Source organism: Hemitrygon akajei, chromosome 1, assembly GCF_048418815.1.
Source record: "Hemitrygon akajei chromosome 1, sHemAka1.3, whole genome shotgun sequence".
Classification (NCBI taxonomy): Eukaryota; Metazoa; Chordata; class Chondrichthyes; order Myliobatiformes; family Dasyatidae; genus Hemitrygon; species Hemitrygon akajei.
The window spans coordinates 136,556,465-136,572,752 of NC_133124.1; the positions used below are offsets into that span (position 1 = coordinate 136,556,465).

The 16,288-nt window shown below is 42.6% G+C and overlaps 1 protein-coding gene across 1 annotated transcript in view; it reads right to left on the reverse strand.

The window, feature by feature from the left end:
- The window catches only part of lrp12 (low density lipoprotein receptor-related protein 12), a 78,449-nt gene extending 62,368 nt beyond the window's left edge, over positions 1 to 16,081 (reverse strand). Inside the window, exon 1 of the mRNA XM_073052066.1 lies at positions 15,579 to 16,081. Within this exon, the coding sequence (XP_072908167.1) occupies positions 15,579 to 15,687 (109 nt within the window). The 5' untranslated portion in view covers positions 15,688 to 16,081. The remainder of the gene's footprint in view (positions 1 to 15,578) is intronic.
- Positions 16,082 to 16,288: the final 207 nt, after the last annotated feature.

Below are 16,288 nucleotides of genomic sequence, written 5' to 3' on the forward strand. Positions count from 1 at the left end.
AGGGAGGGAATTCCATGATTTTGACTCAGCGACAATGAAGGAGCAGCGATATGTTCCCAAGTCAGGATGGTGAGTGACTTGGAGGGGGATTTCCAAGTGGTGATGTTCCCAGGTATTGCTGTCCTTGTCCTTCTGGATGGTAGTGGTCGTGGCCTGGAAGGGGGCTTGATGTATTGCTGCAGTGCATCTTATAGATAGTACACACTGCTGCAACTGTTCATCAATGATGGAGGGACTGGATGCTTATGGTGTCAAGCTTATTGAGTGTTAATGGAGCTGTACACATCCAGGCGAGTGGTGAGTATTCCATTACACTCTGACCTGAGCCTTGTACATGGTGGACAGGATTTGGGGAGTCAGGTGGTGAGTTAAGTGCCACAGGATTTCTAGCCTTTGACCAGCTCTGGTTTATATGGCTAGACCAGTTCAGTTTCCTATAAATGGTAACCCCCAGAATTTTGATAGAAGGGGATTCGGTGATGGAGATTCCACTGAATGTCAAGAGACGATGGTTAGAGCCTTTCTTGTTGGAGATGGTCATTGCTTGGCACTTGAGTGGCTCGAATGTTACTTGCCACTTGTTAGCCCAAGCCTGGATTTTGTCCAGATCCTGCTGCATTTGCGTATGAACTGCTTCACTGTCTGAGGAGTTACGAATGGTACAGAACATTTACACCCAAGGTGCATGACCCAGGAAACTGGGTGACAATCAGGAAGGGGAAAGGGATTAAGCAGTCTGTATAGAGTGCCCATGTAGCAATCCCTCTCAACAACAGGTATATCACTTTAGATACTGCTGGGGGGATGACCTAGCAGAGAAAAGCTAGGTCTCTGGCACTGAGTCTGCAATTCAGAAGCAAGGGGAGAAAACAGGTGAACTGTGGTGTTAGGGGATTCATTAGTTAGGGGAACAGAAAGGAGGATTTGTGGACAAGAACAAGATTCCCAGATAGTATGTTGCCTCCTGGGTGCCAGCGTACCGGACATCTCAGATCTTTCTGCAAAGGGAGTTTGGTGCCAAGTTAAAGGGCACGACATCCAAGGTTCTGATCTCAGCACTGTGCCACATACAAGTGAAGCCGGAAATAAGAAGATTACACAGTTTAACACATGGCTAAGGAGTAAGATTAGTAGGAGGGTGAACACAAGATACTTGGATCGCTGGGCTCTCTTCCAGAAAAGGTTGGACCTGTACAGAAAAGACAGCTTGCAGCTGAACTGGAAGGGGACTAATATCCTAACAGGAAGGTTTGCTAGTGCTGAATAATGCACTTAATCTAGAGTTGCAAGGGGACAGGAACCAGACTGCCAGAACAGCTAGTGGAGAGGTTCAGGAGACAAATGTTCTCAAGACCTCAGACAAAGTCAGGAATTGAAGGATTGAGCATGGGGCGACTAGTGTTCTGAGCTGTGTATATTTCAATGCAAGAAGTATCGTCGGAAACGCAAATGAGCTCAGGGTATAGATCAACATATGGAATTATAATATTGGAGCCATTAGTGAGACTTAGTTGTAGGAGGGACAGTACTGGCAGCTCAATATTCCATAGTTCCGTTACTTTAGTTGAGACAGCTGTAGGGATAAAAGGAGGAGGGGCGGCATTACTAGAGAGGGTAATTGTCATGGCAGTGACTGTCAGGTCAGACTGGACAACATCTAGCCAGGCATTATGGGTGGTACTGAGAAATAAGAAAGGTATGGCCACTTTAATGGGGCTCTATTACAGATCACACAACAGTCCAAGGGACTTAGAGGAACAAATTTGTAAAGAGATCGTAGACTGTTGCAAGAAACAACAGGCTATTACAGTAGGTAGATTTTAACTTTCCACATATTGACTGGTACTCCTATACTGTACAAGGACTAGATGGGATTTAGTCTGTCAAATCAGTACGTAGAAATCCCATGAGAGAGTGTGTGATATTTGGCCTGCTACTAACGAATGAGGCAGGGCAGGTGACAGAAGTTTGTGTAGGTGAACACTTTGCAGATAGTAATCACAATGCCAGTAGTTTCAAAGGAAATATACAAAAAAGATAAGTCTGGTCCACAGTTTGAAACTCAAAATTGGAGAAAGACCAATTTTGATGGTATCAGAAAGGATCTGGCAAATGTGGATTGGGACAAGCTGTTATTTGGCAAAGGTGTACTTAGTAAATGGGAGGCCTTCAAAAGTGAGTTCCAAGCTTGTACATGCCTGTCAGAATAAAAGGTAAATATGACAGGTGTAGGGAACGTCGAGTGTTTACTCTTTAGCAAGGATGCAATATTTAGGGAGGATGCAATATTAGATCTCCTATTAGGAAATGAGTTAGGGCAGGTGACGGAAGTGTGTGTAGAGGAACACTTTGGTTCTAGTGATCACAACGTCATTAGTTTCAACTTGATCATGGATAAAGATAGATCTGGTCCTCGAGTTGAAGTTCTAAACTGGAAAAAGGCCAAATTTGAAGAAATGAGAAAGGATCTAAAAAGCGTAGATTGGGACGGGTTGTTCTCCGGCAAGGATATGATTGGTAAGTGCGAGGCCTTCAAAGGAGAAATTTTGAGAGTGCAGAGTCTGTATGTTCCTGTCAGGGTTAAAGGCAAAATGAATAAGAATAAGGAATCTTGGTTCTCGAGCGATATTGGAACTCTGATAAAGAAGAAGAGAGAGATGTATAACATGTATAGGCAACAGGGAGGAAATAACACGACGAAATCTGCAGATGTTGGAAATTCAAACAACAACACACACAAAATGCTGGTAGAACACAGCAGGCTAGGCAGCATCTATAGGGAGAAGCGCTGTCGACGTTTCGGGCCGAGACCCTTCATCAGAGAGGGAATAAGATGCTTGAGGAGTATAAAAAGAGTAAGAAAATACTTAAGAAAGAAATCAGGAGGGCTAAAAGAAGACATGAGGTTGCTTTGGCAGTCAGGGTGAAGGATAATCCCAAGAGCTTCTACAGGTATGTTAAGAGCAAAAGGATAGTAAGGGATAAAATTGGTCCTCTTGAAGATCAGAGTGGTCGGCTATGTATGGAATCAAAAGAAATGGGAGAGAGATTAAATGGGTTTTTTGCATCTGTATTTATTAAGGAAACTGGAATGGAGTCTATGGAAACAAGGCAAACAAGTAGGGAGGTCATGGAACTTATACAGATTGAAGAGGAGGAGGTGCTTGCTGTCTTGAGGCAAATCGGAGTAGATAAATCCCCAGGACCTGACAGGGTATTCCCTCAGACCTTGAAGGAGACTAGTGTTGAAATTGCAGGGGCCCTGGCAGAAATATTTGAAATGTCGATATCCACGGGTGAGGTGCCGGAGGATTGGAGGATAGCTCATGTAGTTCTGTTGTTTAAAAAAGGCTCAAAAAGTAAACCGGAAAATTATAGGCCAGTAAGTTTAACATCGGTAGTAGGTAAATTATTGGAAGGAATACTGAGAGATAGGATCTACAAGTATTTGGATAGACAGGGACTTATTAGAAAAAGTCAGCATGGTTTTGTGCGTGGTAGGTCATGTTTAACCAATCTATTAGAGTTTTTCGAGGAAGTTACCAGGAAAGTGGATGAAGGAAAGGCAGTGGATGTTGTATACATGGACTTCAGTACGGCCTTTGACAAGGTCCCGCATGGGAGGTTAGTTAGAAAGATTCAGTCACTAGGTATACATGGAGAGTTAGTAAATTGGATTAGACATTGGCTCAATGGAAGAAGCCCAAGAGTAGTAGTGGAGGATTGCTACTCTGAGTGGAGGCCTGTGACAAGTGGTGTGCAGGGATCAGTGCTGGGTCCATTGTTATTTGTCATCTATATCAATGATCTGGATGATAATGTGGCAAATTGGATCAGTAAATTTGCTGATGATACAAAGATTGGAGGTGTAGTGGACAGTGAGGGAGGTTTTCAAAGCTTGCAGAGGGATTTGGACCAATTGGAGGAATGGGCTGAAAAATGGCAGATGGAGTTTAATGCAGACAAGTGTGAGGTATTGCACTTCGGAAGGTCAAACCAAGGTAGAACATACAAGGTAAATGGTAGGACACTGAGGAGTGCAGTAGAACAGAGGGATCTGGGAGTACAGATACATAATTCCCCAGAAGTGGCGCCACAAGTAGATAGGGTTGTAAAGAGAGCTTTTGGTACATTGGCTTTTATAAATCAAAGTATTGAGTATAAGAGTTGGAATGTAATGGTGAGGTTGTACAAGACATTGGTGAGACCGAATTTGGAGTATTGTGTGCAGTTTTGGTCACCTAATTACAGGAAGGATATTAATAAGGTTGAAAGAGTGTAGAGAAGGTTTACAAGGATGTTGCCGGGACTTGAGAAACTGAGTTACAGAGAAAGGTTGAATAGATTAGGACTTTATTCCCTGGAGCGTAGAAGAATGAGGGGAGATTTGATAGAGGTAAATAAAATTATGATGTGTATAGATAGAGTGAATGCAAGCAGGCTTTTTCCACTGAGGCCAGGGGAGAAAAAAACCCAGAGGTCAGGGATTAAGGGTGAAGGGGGAAAAGTTTAAAGGGAACATTAGGGGGGGCTTCTTCACACAGAGAGTGGTGGGAGTGTGGAATAAGCTGCCAGATGAAGTGGTGAATGTGGGCTCACTTTTGACATTTAAGAAAAACTTGGACAGGTATATGGATGAGAGGGGTTTGGAGGGATATGGCCCAGTTGCAGGTCAGTGGGACTAGGCAGAAAAAAGGTTTGGCACAGCCAAGAAGGGCCAAAAGGCCTGTTTCTGTGCTGTAATGTTCTATGGTTCGTTCTACTGTAGATGCTGCCTGGCCTGCTGAGTTCCTCCAGCATTTTGTGTGTGTTGCTTGAATTTCCAGCATCTGCAGATTTTGTCTTGTAAGGCTTCATGCATGGAAGGTCATGCCTAACCAATCTTAAGAGTTTTGCAAGGAAGCGACCAGGAAAGTGGATGAAGGCAAGGCAGTGGATGTTGTCTACATGGACTTTAGCAATGCATTTGACTAGGTCCAGCATGGAAGATTGGTCAAGAAGGTTTAATCACACCACGTTAAAGATAAGGTAATAAGTTGGGTTAGACATTGGGTTTGTGGGAGAAGCCAGTGATAGTAGATTGTTGCCTCTCTGACTAGAGGCCTGTGACTAGTGGCGTACCGCAGGGATTGATGCTGGGCCTGCTGTTATTTGTTATGTATATCAACAACCTGATTGATAATGTGGTTAACTGGATCAGCAAATTTGCGGATGACACCAAGATCGGGGGTTAGTGGACAGCCAGGAAGGATATCATGGCTTACAGAGAGATCTGGATTTGCTGGGGAAAATGGCAGATGGAATTTAATACAGAGAGGTGCAAGGTTTTGCACTTCAGTAGGAACAGCCAATGATTGGTAGGGCACTGAGAAGTGTGGTAGAACAAAGGGATCTGGGAATACAGGTCCATAATTCGTTGAAAGTGGCATTACAGCTAGAGTCGTAAAGAAAGCTTTTGGCATATTGGCATTCATAAACTGAGTACAGGAGATAAGATGTTATGTTGAAGTTGCGCAAGACATTGGTGAGGCCTGCTTTGGAGTATTGTGTGCAGTTCTGGTCATCTAGCTACAGGAAAGATGTAAATAATGTTGAATGAATACAGAAAATTTACAAGAATGTTGCCTGGTCCAGAGGACGTGAGTTACAAGGAAAGATTAAATAGATTAGAAACTATTCCTTAGAACGTAGAAGACTGAGAGGAGATTTGACAGAGGTATACAAGACTATGAGGGGTATAGATAGGGTAAATGCAAGCAGGGTTTTTCCACTGACGCTGGGTGGGACTACAGCCAGATGTCATGGATTAAGGATAGAAGACAAAAAATTTAAGGGGAACATGAGGGGAAACTTCTTCACTGAGGGTTATGAGAGTGTGGAATGAGCTGCCAGCTCCAGCAAGTGGCACAAGCGAGCTCAATTTCAAAGTTTAAGTGAAGTTTAGACAGGTACATGGATGGTTGGGGTATGGTGGGCTTGTTCGCAGTGCAGATCAATGGGAATAAGCAGTTTAAATCGTTTTGGCATGGACTCTGTGCTGTACATTTTATTGACATTATGGAAGAGGAAGAAATGATGGGATTGAAGTTAATAAAGATGGATAAATCACAGGAGCATAACCAGGTGTATCCTCGGACATTGTGGGAAGCAAGGAAGAAATTGCTGAAGCCCTGGCAGAGATTTTACATCTTGGCTAGCCAATGGCAAGGTACCAGAACATTGGTGGATGGCTAATGCTGCATCTTTATTTAAGAACAAGCTAGAGAACTACCAGTCAATTAATCTAACACCAGAGGTGGAAAAGTTACTGAATGGATTCTGAGTGACAGGATTTATTTGCATTTGGAAAAACTAGGACTGATTAGCAATAGTCAGTATGGCTTTGCTGCCTATAAAATTGTGCCTCACGAACTTTACCAAGGCCTTGACAAAGTCCCACATGGTCAAGAAGGTTAGAACAAATGAGATTCAGGGTGAGCAAACCTATTAATTACTTACAAACAAGATGCTGAAGGTACTGAAGGAGTTCCGGGAGCATCTGTGGAGTGAACTGTACAATTAACATTTTGGGTTGTAACAAACTGGGTTGATAGTAGAAGGGAGAAGGTAACAGAGTTATAGATCATGGAAACAAGCACTTTGGCTCAATGTCAACTAAAGTGTTTTTTTCCCTCCTGAGGTTGTCACAATTGTCTGTATTAGACCCATGTACCTCTAAAGTGTTCCCTCACCTGGGAAAAAGGCCATGATGAATCCCTCGTATCCATGCCCCTCCTGACTGTATAAACCTCCAAAAGACCACCTCTCAGCCTCATTCAGTCCAAGGAAAACAGTCCCAGCCTATTCTAAGTCTCCTTGTAACCCAAGCCTTTCAGCTGCAGCAACATCCTTGCAAATCTTTTCTGTACCTTTTTAGCTTAATCACATCCTTTTTATAGTATAATGTTTGGATTGCTATTTGGTAATGCTATGATGGTTAAAAAAAAACAGAAGAGTTAAAGAGCAGATGGATGTGGGAAGAGCTGGAAAAAAAAACAAAAGATTTCAGTCCAGAGGCTGTCACTGAACTGAAATTGACTCCAGAGACCATTCATTCACAATAAGTAACAACCAGCATTAGTAAACAAAATCCAGCCAGACATTATGGTGCCAAACAATTTTCTATGGGTGCACAGTAGATTTACTTCAATTCACGTGTATGCCTGAATAAAAGCCCAGCATGAATAATGAATAAAGCACCAGCATGAGCACCTCCTTAAAAGCCGAATTAAAGCCAAATTTATCATCAAGTTTACTAAGGAACAGTGTCTTCCACTAAAATTAGATTAAGTAGCTTCCAAATCATAATTGGTTTCACTATCTAATTTGTTGAAATCGTGCATACACAAACATCAGCCCATAACTTTGTTGTTATTTTAATTTGTGTATTACACTTGAGAATGGTGCATATTTTTAAACTGTTGAAATAAACAGACTTTGCTGAAGGCTAACAAATGATAAAATACACATGTAAATTGAACAAAAGATATGATGGCATCAATCTTCATGCAATATTTCTTTTGCAGTAATACCTAAGAACTTGAATCAATGTCCAGAAGATATTTGCTGGCAATTATTCATGGCCTCACAACCCCAACATATATGGATAAGTTTATATCAACAACCCATGGACTCACTTTAATTGGGTCTCCATCTCATGTTCTTGATATTTATTCCTTATTTATTTATATTATTCTTTCTTCTTTTTGCATTTGCACAGTTTGCTGTCTTCTGCACTCAGGCCGAAAGCCCTAGTTTGGTGGTCATTCACTGATTCTGTTATAGTTACTATTCTAGAGATTTGTCGAGTATGTCCACAAGGAAATGAATCTCAGGGTTGTATATGGTGATGTAAGGTCATAAGATATAGGATCAGGAGTAGGTCATTTAGTTTGAGTCTACTCTACCATTTTGTCATGGCTAATCCATTTCCCTTTCAGACTCAATCTCCTGCCTACTCCCTACTCCCTACTTCATGCCCTGGCTAATCAAGAATCCATCAATTTCTGTCTTAAATATATCTAATGACAGCCTTCACAGCCGCCTGTAGCAACAAATTCCACAGTCACCACTCTCTGGTTAAAGAAATTCTTCCTCATCTCTATTCTAAATTGACGTGCCTCTATTCTGAGGCTGTGTCCTCTGGTCTTAGACTCCACCACAGGAAACATCCTCTCCACATCCACTCTATCTTGGCCTTTCAAAATTTGAGTTTTCAATGAGATCACCCCTCATTATTCTGAATTCCAGCAAGGCCCAGAGCTATCAAATGCTCCTCATATGATAACCCTTCCAATTCTCGAATCTTTCTCATGAGCCTGCTTTGAACCCAATGTCAGCATACCTTTCCTTGGATAAGGGGCCCAAAACTGCTCACGATACCTCAGTGAGGCCTCACCAGTGTCTACAAGGCCTCAACATTACATCTTTGCTTTTGCGTTCATAAAGGCAAAAAAATAGGGTGAATGAGCACTCTTCCCCCACCCCGGGGAAAGTGAATCAAAGATCTATGCTATCAAAATGTATTTATTTTAAGCTGAGAAGGGAAATAATAGACAATAGACAGTAGGTGCAGGAGTAGGCCATTCGACCCTTCTAGCCAGCACCGCCATTCACTGTGATCATGGCTGATCATACACAATCAGTACCCCGTTCCTGCCCTCTCCCCATATCCCTTGACCCTGCTATCTGTAACAGCTCTATCTAACTCTCTCTTGAATGCATCCAGAGACTTGGCCTCCACTGCCTTCTGAGGCAGAGCATTCCACATATCCACCACTCTCTGGGTGAAAAAGTTTTTCCGCATCTCTGTTCTAAATGGCCTATCCCTTATTCTTAAACTGTAGCCTCTAGTTCTGGACTCACCCATCAGTGGGAACATGCTTCCTGCCTCCAGCATGTCCAATCCCTTAATAATCTTATATGTTTCAATCAGATCCCCTCTCATCCTTCTAAATTCCAGTATATACAAGCCCAGTCGCTCCAATCTTTCAACATATGACAGTCCCGCCATTCCAGGAATTAACGTTGTGAACCTACGCTGCACTCCCTCAATAGCAAGAATGTCCTTTCTCAAATTTGGAGACCAAAACTGCACACAATACTCCAGGTGTGGTCTCACCAGGGCCCTGTTCATCTTCAGAAGGACCTCTTTGCTCCTATAGTCAACTCCCCTTTTTATGAAGGCCAACATGCCATTAGGTTTCTTCACTGCCTGCTGTACCTGCATGCTCACTTTCAGTGACTGATGAACAAGGACACCTAGATCTCATTGTACTTCCCCTTTTCCTAACTTAACACCATTCAGATAGTAATCTCCCTTCTTGTTCTTGCCACCAAAGTGGATAACCTCACATTTATCCACATTAAACTGCATCTGCCATACATTTGCCCACTCACCCAACCTGTCCAAGTCACCCTGCATTCTCATAACATCCTCCTGACATTTCACACTGCCACCCAGCTTTGTGTCATCAGCAAATTTGCTAATGTTACTTTTAATCCCTTCATCTAAATCATTAATGTATATTGTAAACAGCTGCGGTCCCAGCACCGAACCTTGCGGTACCCACTGGTCACAGCCTGCCATTCCGAAAGGGACCCGTTAATCACTACTCTTTGTTTCCTGTCAGCCAGCCAATTTTCAATCCATGTCAGTACTCTGCCCCCAATACCATGTGCCCTAATTTTGCCCACTAATCTCCTATGTGGGACTTTATCAAAAGCTTTCTGGAAGTCCAGGTACACTACAACCACTGGATCTCCCTTGTTCATTTACATAGTTACATCCTCAAAAAACTCCAGAAGATTAGTCAAGCATGATTTTCCCTTCATAAATCCAAGCTGACTCAGACTGATCCTTCCACTACTATCCAAATGTGTCATAATTTCCTCTTTTATAATTGACTCCAGCATCTTTTCCACCACTGACGTCAGGCTAACCGGTCTATAATTCCCTGTTTTCTCTCTCCCTCCTTTCTTGAAAAGTGGGACAACATTAGCCACCCTCCAATCAGCAGGAACTGTTCCTGAATCTATAGAACATTGGAAAATGATTACCAATGCGTCCACGATTTCTAGAGCCACCTCTTTAAGTACCCTGGGATGCAGACCATCAGGTCCCGGGGACTTATCAGCCTTCAGACTCAACAGTCTATCCAACACAGTTTCTTGCCTAATATAAATTTCCTTCAGTTCATCCTTTACCCTAGTTCCTTTGGCCACTATTACATCTGGGAGATTGTTTGTGTCTTCCCTAGTGAAGACAGATCCAAAGTACCTGTTCAACTCATCTGCCATTTCCTTGTTCCCCATAATAAATTCACCCATTTCTGTCTTCAATGGCCCAATTTTGGTCTTAACTATTTTTTTGCTATTCACATACCTAAAGAAGCTTTTACTATCCTCCTTTATATCCTTGGCTAGTCTACCTTCGTACCTCATTTTTTTCTTGGCGTATTGCCTTTCTTGTTATCTTCTGTTGCTCTTTAAAAGCTTCCCAGTCCTCCGGTTTCCCGCTCATCTTTGCTATGTTATACTTCTTCTCTTTTATTTTTATACTGCCCTTTACTTCCCTCGTCAGCCATGGCCGCCCCTTACTCCCCTTAAAGATTTAATAGGGTCCCAGGGGACAAATTCTTTATGAACAGGGTGGTGCCTGTATGGAACAAGCTACCAGAGGAATGGCTGAGGCAAGTCAATAACAATATTTAAAAGATATTTGGACAGGTACATGGATAGGAAGTCTAGAGTAGGGGTTCCTAACATGAAGTCCACAGTCCAAACCCCCGCAAGTTAATGACAGGGGCTCATGGCATAAAAAGGGTTGGGAACTGCTGGTCTAGAGGGATATGGACCAAATGGGATTAGCTTCCATGCGTATCTTGGTTCACATGGATGAGTCGAGCCAACGGGCCTGTTTCCAAGCTATACTACTCTAGCACTTCAAATGTTATACCTCCAAGAGGACCACAACCTTGTCATAGTTTGGAGGTCTGCATACCTCAATGACCTGGAGAGCTATGTTACCTGGAGTCAGGGCTTTATCCTTTGGCTCTTGGCAGGGTCATCCATGCCAAACATGTCAAAGGGTAGAAGACAGACTAAGAGAGGTCCACTGGTCCTAAAGGTTCAGGAGTTTAACTTAGGGCTAACTGCCCTGACAGGTAAAACAAAATTGTTATGGAATCAACAATGATGAACCCTCCAACATCTGAGTGCAATGGTATTCCTGAGTCTCCACCAGGACTTGTGTGACTGACAGTAAAGAAAACTGAGAGGAAGCAATTGACACGATGAAGAAAGCCCTGAACACCCCCAGAGATGGAGGACCTTCATTGCTGCCCTAAATGCTAGCCACGTAACCGGCAATAAGTCAGTCAGATACTATAACTGTATTCAATTCTGTGGTAAGTGACAACTCTCATTTCAGTAACTACAGAGGGGGCTTCCTGTTCTCTACCACAGAGAAAGTCATCATCAGGTTTCTCACTGACTGGCTTAACCAACCTGCATTGCTTACTTAGAGCTCACAAAAGCCTTTATTTTATTTACAGGGATATAGCTCAGCTAACAGGCCTTTCCAGCCCAATAAGCCCATGCTGCCCAACTTCACCTATGTTACCAATTAACCTACGCACTCACATCATTTGAATGTGGGAGGAAAACCACACAGCCACATCCAAACTCCTTGCAGTCAGCGACAGAACCGAAACTGAATCACTGGTGCTGTAATAGTGTTACGCTAACTGCTACGAAATCGTGCCACCCCTTTGTCTCTGCTAATCAAGGACTGTGGACTATTCTTCTTAAATTCACGTGCTCTTGGAAATTATCTCCCTCTTGCATTTGATTCATGATGGCATGCAAGCTGTGATAGCAACCAAAAAGGGGTAAAATAGATCCAATCTCAACTCAGACTGGTGTCCAGTAAGAATACCTCAAAACTTTTCTCAGTACTACACTTCATCGCCAACAACCTTCACACCAGAAAGGAGCTGAACCACAAACTAAATGGATATTCAACCCATGTCACTCCACTCCAAAACTCCGACTCCAGTCAGGATTGCAGTATGCAGACAATGCCAAAGCACATTAATGTTGAAAGACAAAGCTACAAGTCACCTCAAGGTCATTAAAATGTAAAACTTTAACTTCCCAAAGAAACTGACATCAATTTATGTAGACTGCATCAATCCTCCTCCAAAATACTGCAATCTGATTATTACAACATGACCTTTCCTTTCAAATTCAATCTCTCCTTTGATTAACTCTGCCTCTCCAAATGCTGTCAGTCAGATTTTTCCAAAAATTTGTCCATCACCAGAACCAGTGACTCCTGCTTGTAGTTATCTAATCTTCCCATTCTCCCTTTTTAAGCAACGGTACCACACAAGCCTTAAAGATATGCTCCCACTAACTATTAAATGCTCCGAATGATGCGCGTCTCAAATAGTCTTTGACAACTAAGTCTAATTCCTGACCTTCACTTGTGGCTTAGCTACGAAACCCAGCAGAACCTTTTCTACTGACAGGAGAAGGGACAAAGGCACGTTACTGGCACATTAAAACCAGTTGCTTTGGGGAGATAGGGCTCGTCAGTTGTTGTTGGAAGTTCATCTAGAAGGAAAACACTGATATCAAATCTCTGTTGCCTTGTGGCTATACCCACACATGGGAAGGCTTCAGGGTTAAACCCAGAGGAAAAATCTGGAACTGGAGTCCATAAGGCAGTCTTACGTTGAGCTCAATGCTGACTGGCAACACCTGCAACAGTACTGGTGCCAAACGGCATCAGTCTCTGATGTTCCTTTGGATTCATCAGCAGCATTGGGGGTGGACTGCTACATGGGCAATGGCTTGCTCTCCATCTTGTACTACCCTGGCTTGCATATCACAGACAGCAGAGACGCAACATCCACGGTCAACCCCGACCAACGGAGGGCCCCACCACACAAGTTTCCTTTGAGACTTTCAATAATGCAAAAGGATTGGAAAATAATCAGAACACCATTTGCTTGCTCAGTCCTTCTAAGAGCCTCAGATATATTTAATCCAATTCCAGAAATTTATCTACTTTCAAAAACTGCTAGGCCAGTTAATACACCCAGATTTTCTTAATATCAGTGTTGATACCATCTGCATAAAAAAGGAGCAACACATTTATTTTCCATTTTGGACCTTTTCTATTGTGTGGTAATGGGTTTCATAACCTATTCCATTATATATAATGAAATACCTTATGAAATCCATTGCAGTTCAAAATAGATGTATTACACTTATACATATACAAGCATATACATTATATACACACACCATGATCTTACTGAATGTCACAGCAGACAAGACTGGCTGAATGGCCTCTTGCTACTATTCCTCATGATCCCCTAATATTTGTTATTAACTTCTTTTTGTTATTATTCTGTCCTGCATATTCCTCAAACTCCATCGAACACTAAGAAGAAGAATATTAAGGTTGGTGTAGGGGTCATGCCTTCCCTTTTAAATATTTGGTCATAACCATCACCAGCTCCTCTTAATATTTCATTTGTTTTGTCACTTATTTTCCCTCAAGGAGCTTTTAACAAATTATTTCTCAGTGTAGCAAAACAAGCCATGTCTAATTTTACACTCAAGCTTGTTTATTTTCAGTAATTCTATAATGGTCCCTTCCAAAATGGTCTGGCATTGTCATCCTTTCTGCTGGTCCAGATTCATATTCTACGCAAGGTTAGGTACCACACTATCTCACTACACAATATTTGAAAGCTCCTGTTGAATGCTGTAATTTTAACTGCCCTTACATCACTACAGTTTCAGATCATGCCTGTGTGGCTGAAGTCTCCTACTACTGTAGTTTCATTTCTGCACCTCTCAGAATTTAACCCACATATTTCTTTATAACTCCAAGTTACTGGAACTTATTTTATATTCCCAGAAATGTCTTACTCCATTTCTCAGCATTCCATTGGCCTAAATGTGGAAAGAAACTTGAACTGATCTCCATGAAGGTGTAACCAAAGCCTCGGTGATGAGTATGTCTCAGCAGCTAAGTGCTGAAGTCCCATCCCAAAATGCTGAGGCTAAACTGGGGATAAACCCCTCTCTGTAAAGGATATTGAAACAACTTTAAATGTCTGACATTCAAAGTGTAATAATTAAAAGTAGAAAAATAAAATAAATTCAAACTTTAAAACACTTCTCAATAAGTGCATTAAAATGTAAAAACTTCCCTCATTTTCTCATCTGAGAATTTCCACTGAAACAAGCGTCTTTTCTGATCCTAGGCCAGGAAAGCACAAGTTGGGAACCCACATTAAATACCAGAAAGTCTTTTTTCCCCTCTACTACTAAACTCCAATAAAAGAGCAGAGAGACACATGCACTGTCATTTGTCACCCAATATGCTCTAGACTTAGAACATCTTCAAGTTGGATATTCCTTGTAATAAAATGACTACACATTGAAACACCAGTGTTATCCATAAGTTCTTGATCAAAGAGGTAAATTTTAAAAAGCAATTTAAAGGACAAGTTGAGTGGAGAGGAAGGGAAGCTTAGTCCTTGGCAAATGATGCATTGTCCATCAAAAGGTGAACAATTAAATTCAGGGATAAACAAGCAGTGGAAAATCATTACAGCACAGGTAGTTCAGAATTTTCTAACTAAACGAAATGGAAAAAAGTCTAACTAATCCATGGTAGGTTTTGAAGACAAAGGAAACAATTTTAACAACAAAGCATTCAAGAACCCAAAATCAATTGTAGCTCAGCATCATCGGGAGAGGGCTAGGAAGCAAAGGTTGTTGTAAATTAAGGGAGTTCTTAAGTATGAAGTTCACAGAAGGCCACTGGCTGGATTAGTTGAAGAGGAAGCCAAGCAATTCTGACAGGAGCAAACATGAAACATAAAAGGCTTTACTGCTTTCATATGTTCTGCACAGGACAAGGGGCAACATAATTAAATACAGCGGGGCACATGATGAAATGCAGATTCAGACCAACCCATATTGCACGCTCATGATGGCAGGTTGACTCTACAGATACATAAAGTGGAGTCTAATGACTCTAAAAAAAAGCAGACAGGTTAACTGAGACTGTTTAAAGATACCCTCACATCTGCTTTGCAACAGAACTAGCAGTAAAACCTTTAACAAAATTAACTAAACTCATTGAGCACAGACCAGAGCGCAGCACAACAATCAAGACGCGGGGGGGGGGGGGGGGGGGGGGGGGGGGGGGAGGAGAGGAGGAGGAACACGACAATTAAAAAAATCTAATTTCCCATTTACTGGCACAATAAATAGATCAATCTTTTTCTGAAACAGGTTTAAATATCTTAAAATAACACCCACTTTAAAACTTAAAGCCCCTAGATCTTCTGATGTGAGAGTTAAAATGATCAACAAAAGACAAGTCAACAACTGTTAACAATAAGCTGAATACACGAAGTGTCCGCTTTCCAATTCGGGGCAGAGATAGAAATACACAGAATGTTTTCTTTGCAGATGCGATTTGATCAGATTAGAAGTACAATACTCACCGATGAAGACGAGAACAATGAAAGCCAATATCCGAGTCCAATAGTACAATGGGTTTGTCTGGCCGCTGGAGAACGAGGAACAACAGCTGGTGGAGCGAGAGACGGCCATAGTAGATGGCTGACAGGGGAACGGGACGCGGCCAGAGGGAGATCGAGGGAGTGAGCGGAAGGAGAGCAACACAACTTCAAGCCGCGAAGGAAGCGGCGGAGGCTGTCCTGCACCTCGGCATCCGCCCGGGGCCAGAGCAACCTCACACCAAGGGTACTAGAGCCGGGCCTCCCCCGATTAATTATCACAGATAACAACGCCTGGCCTCCGCCGGGCTAATCCGCGCCCAGCCCTTCCTCCTCCCGCCGCTCCAAGTATCCGTGGCGGACAGTGGAAGAAGCGGTCACTTCCCCCCTTCCCAGTCTGCCGGCAATCAGTGCCCTCCCCACATTCCGCTCGGCCCCGCAGCCTCTCGCTCTCCCCACTCGACTCCGCGAGGTAAAAGGTCAGCAGACGCTCTACGTCACCGCACAGACATGAGACGGCGATATCTCGATCCTCCTCCGCCTCCGCCTCCGCCTCCTCCAGGGGTAAGGTGCTCTCCCCCTGCCTTGTTCATCTTCTTTCGGTAAACGGTTCACTTTCTTTCCAAATAAGAAAAAGGCTAAGAAATAACTTTTTAACTCAACTTCTGAGTTATTCATAACTTTAAAAAAATTGG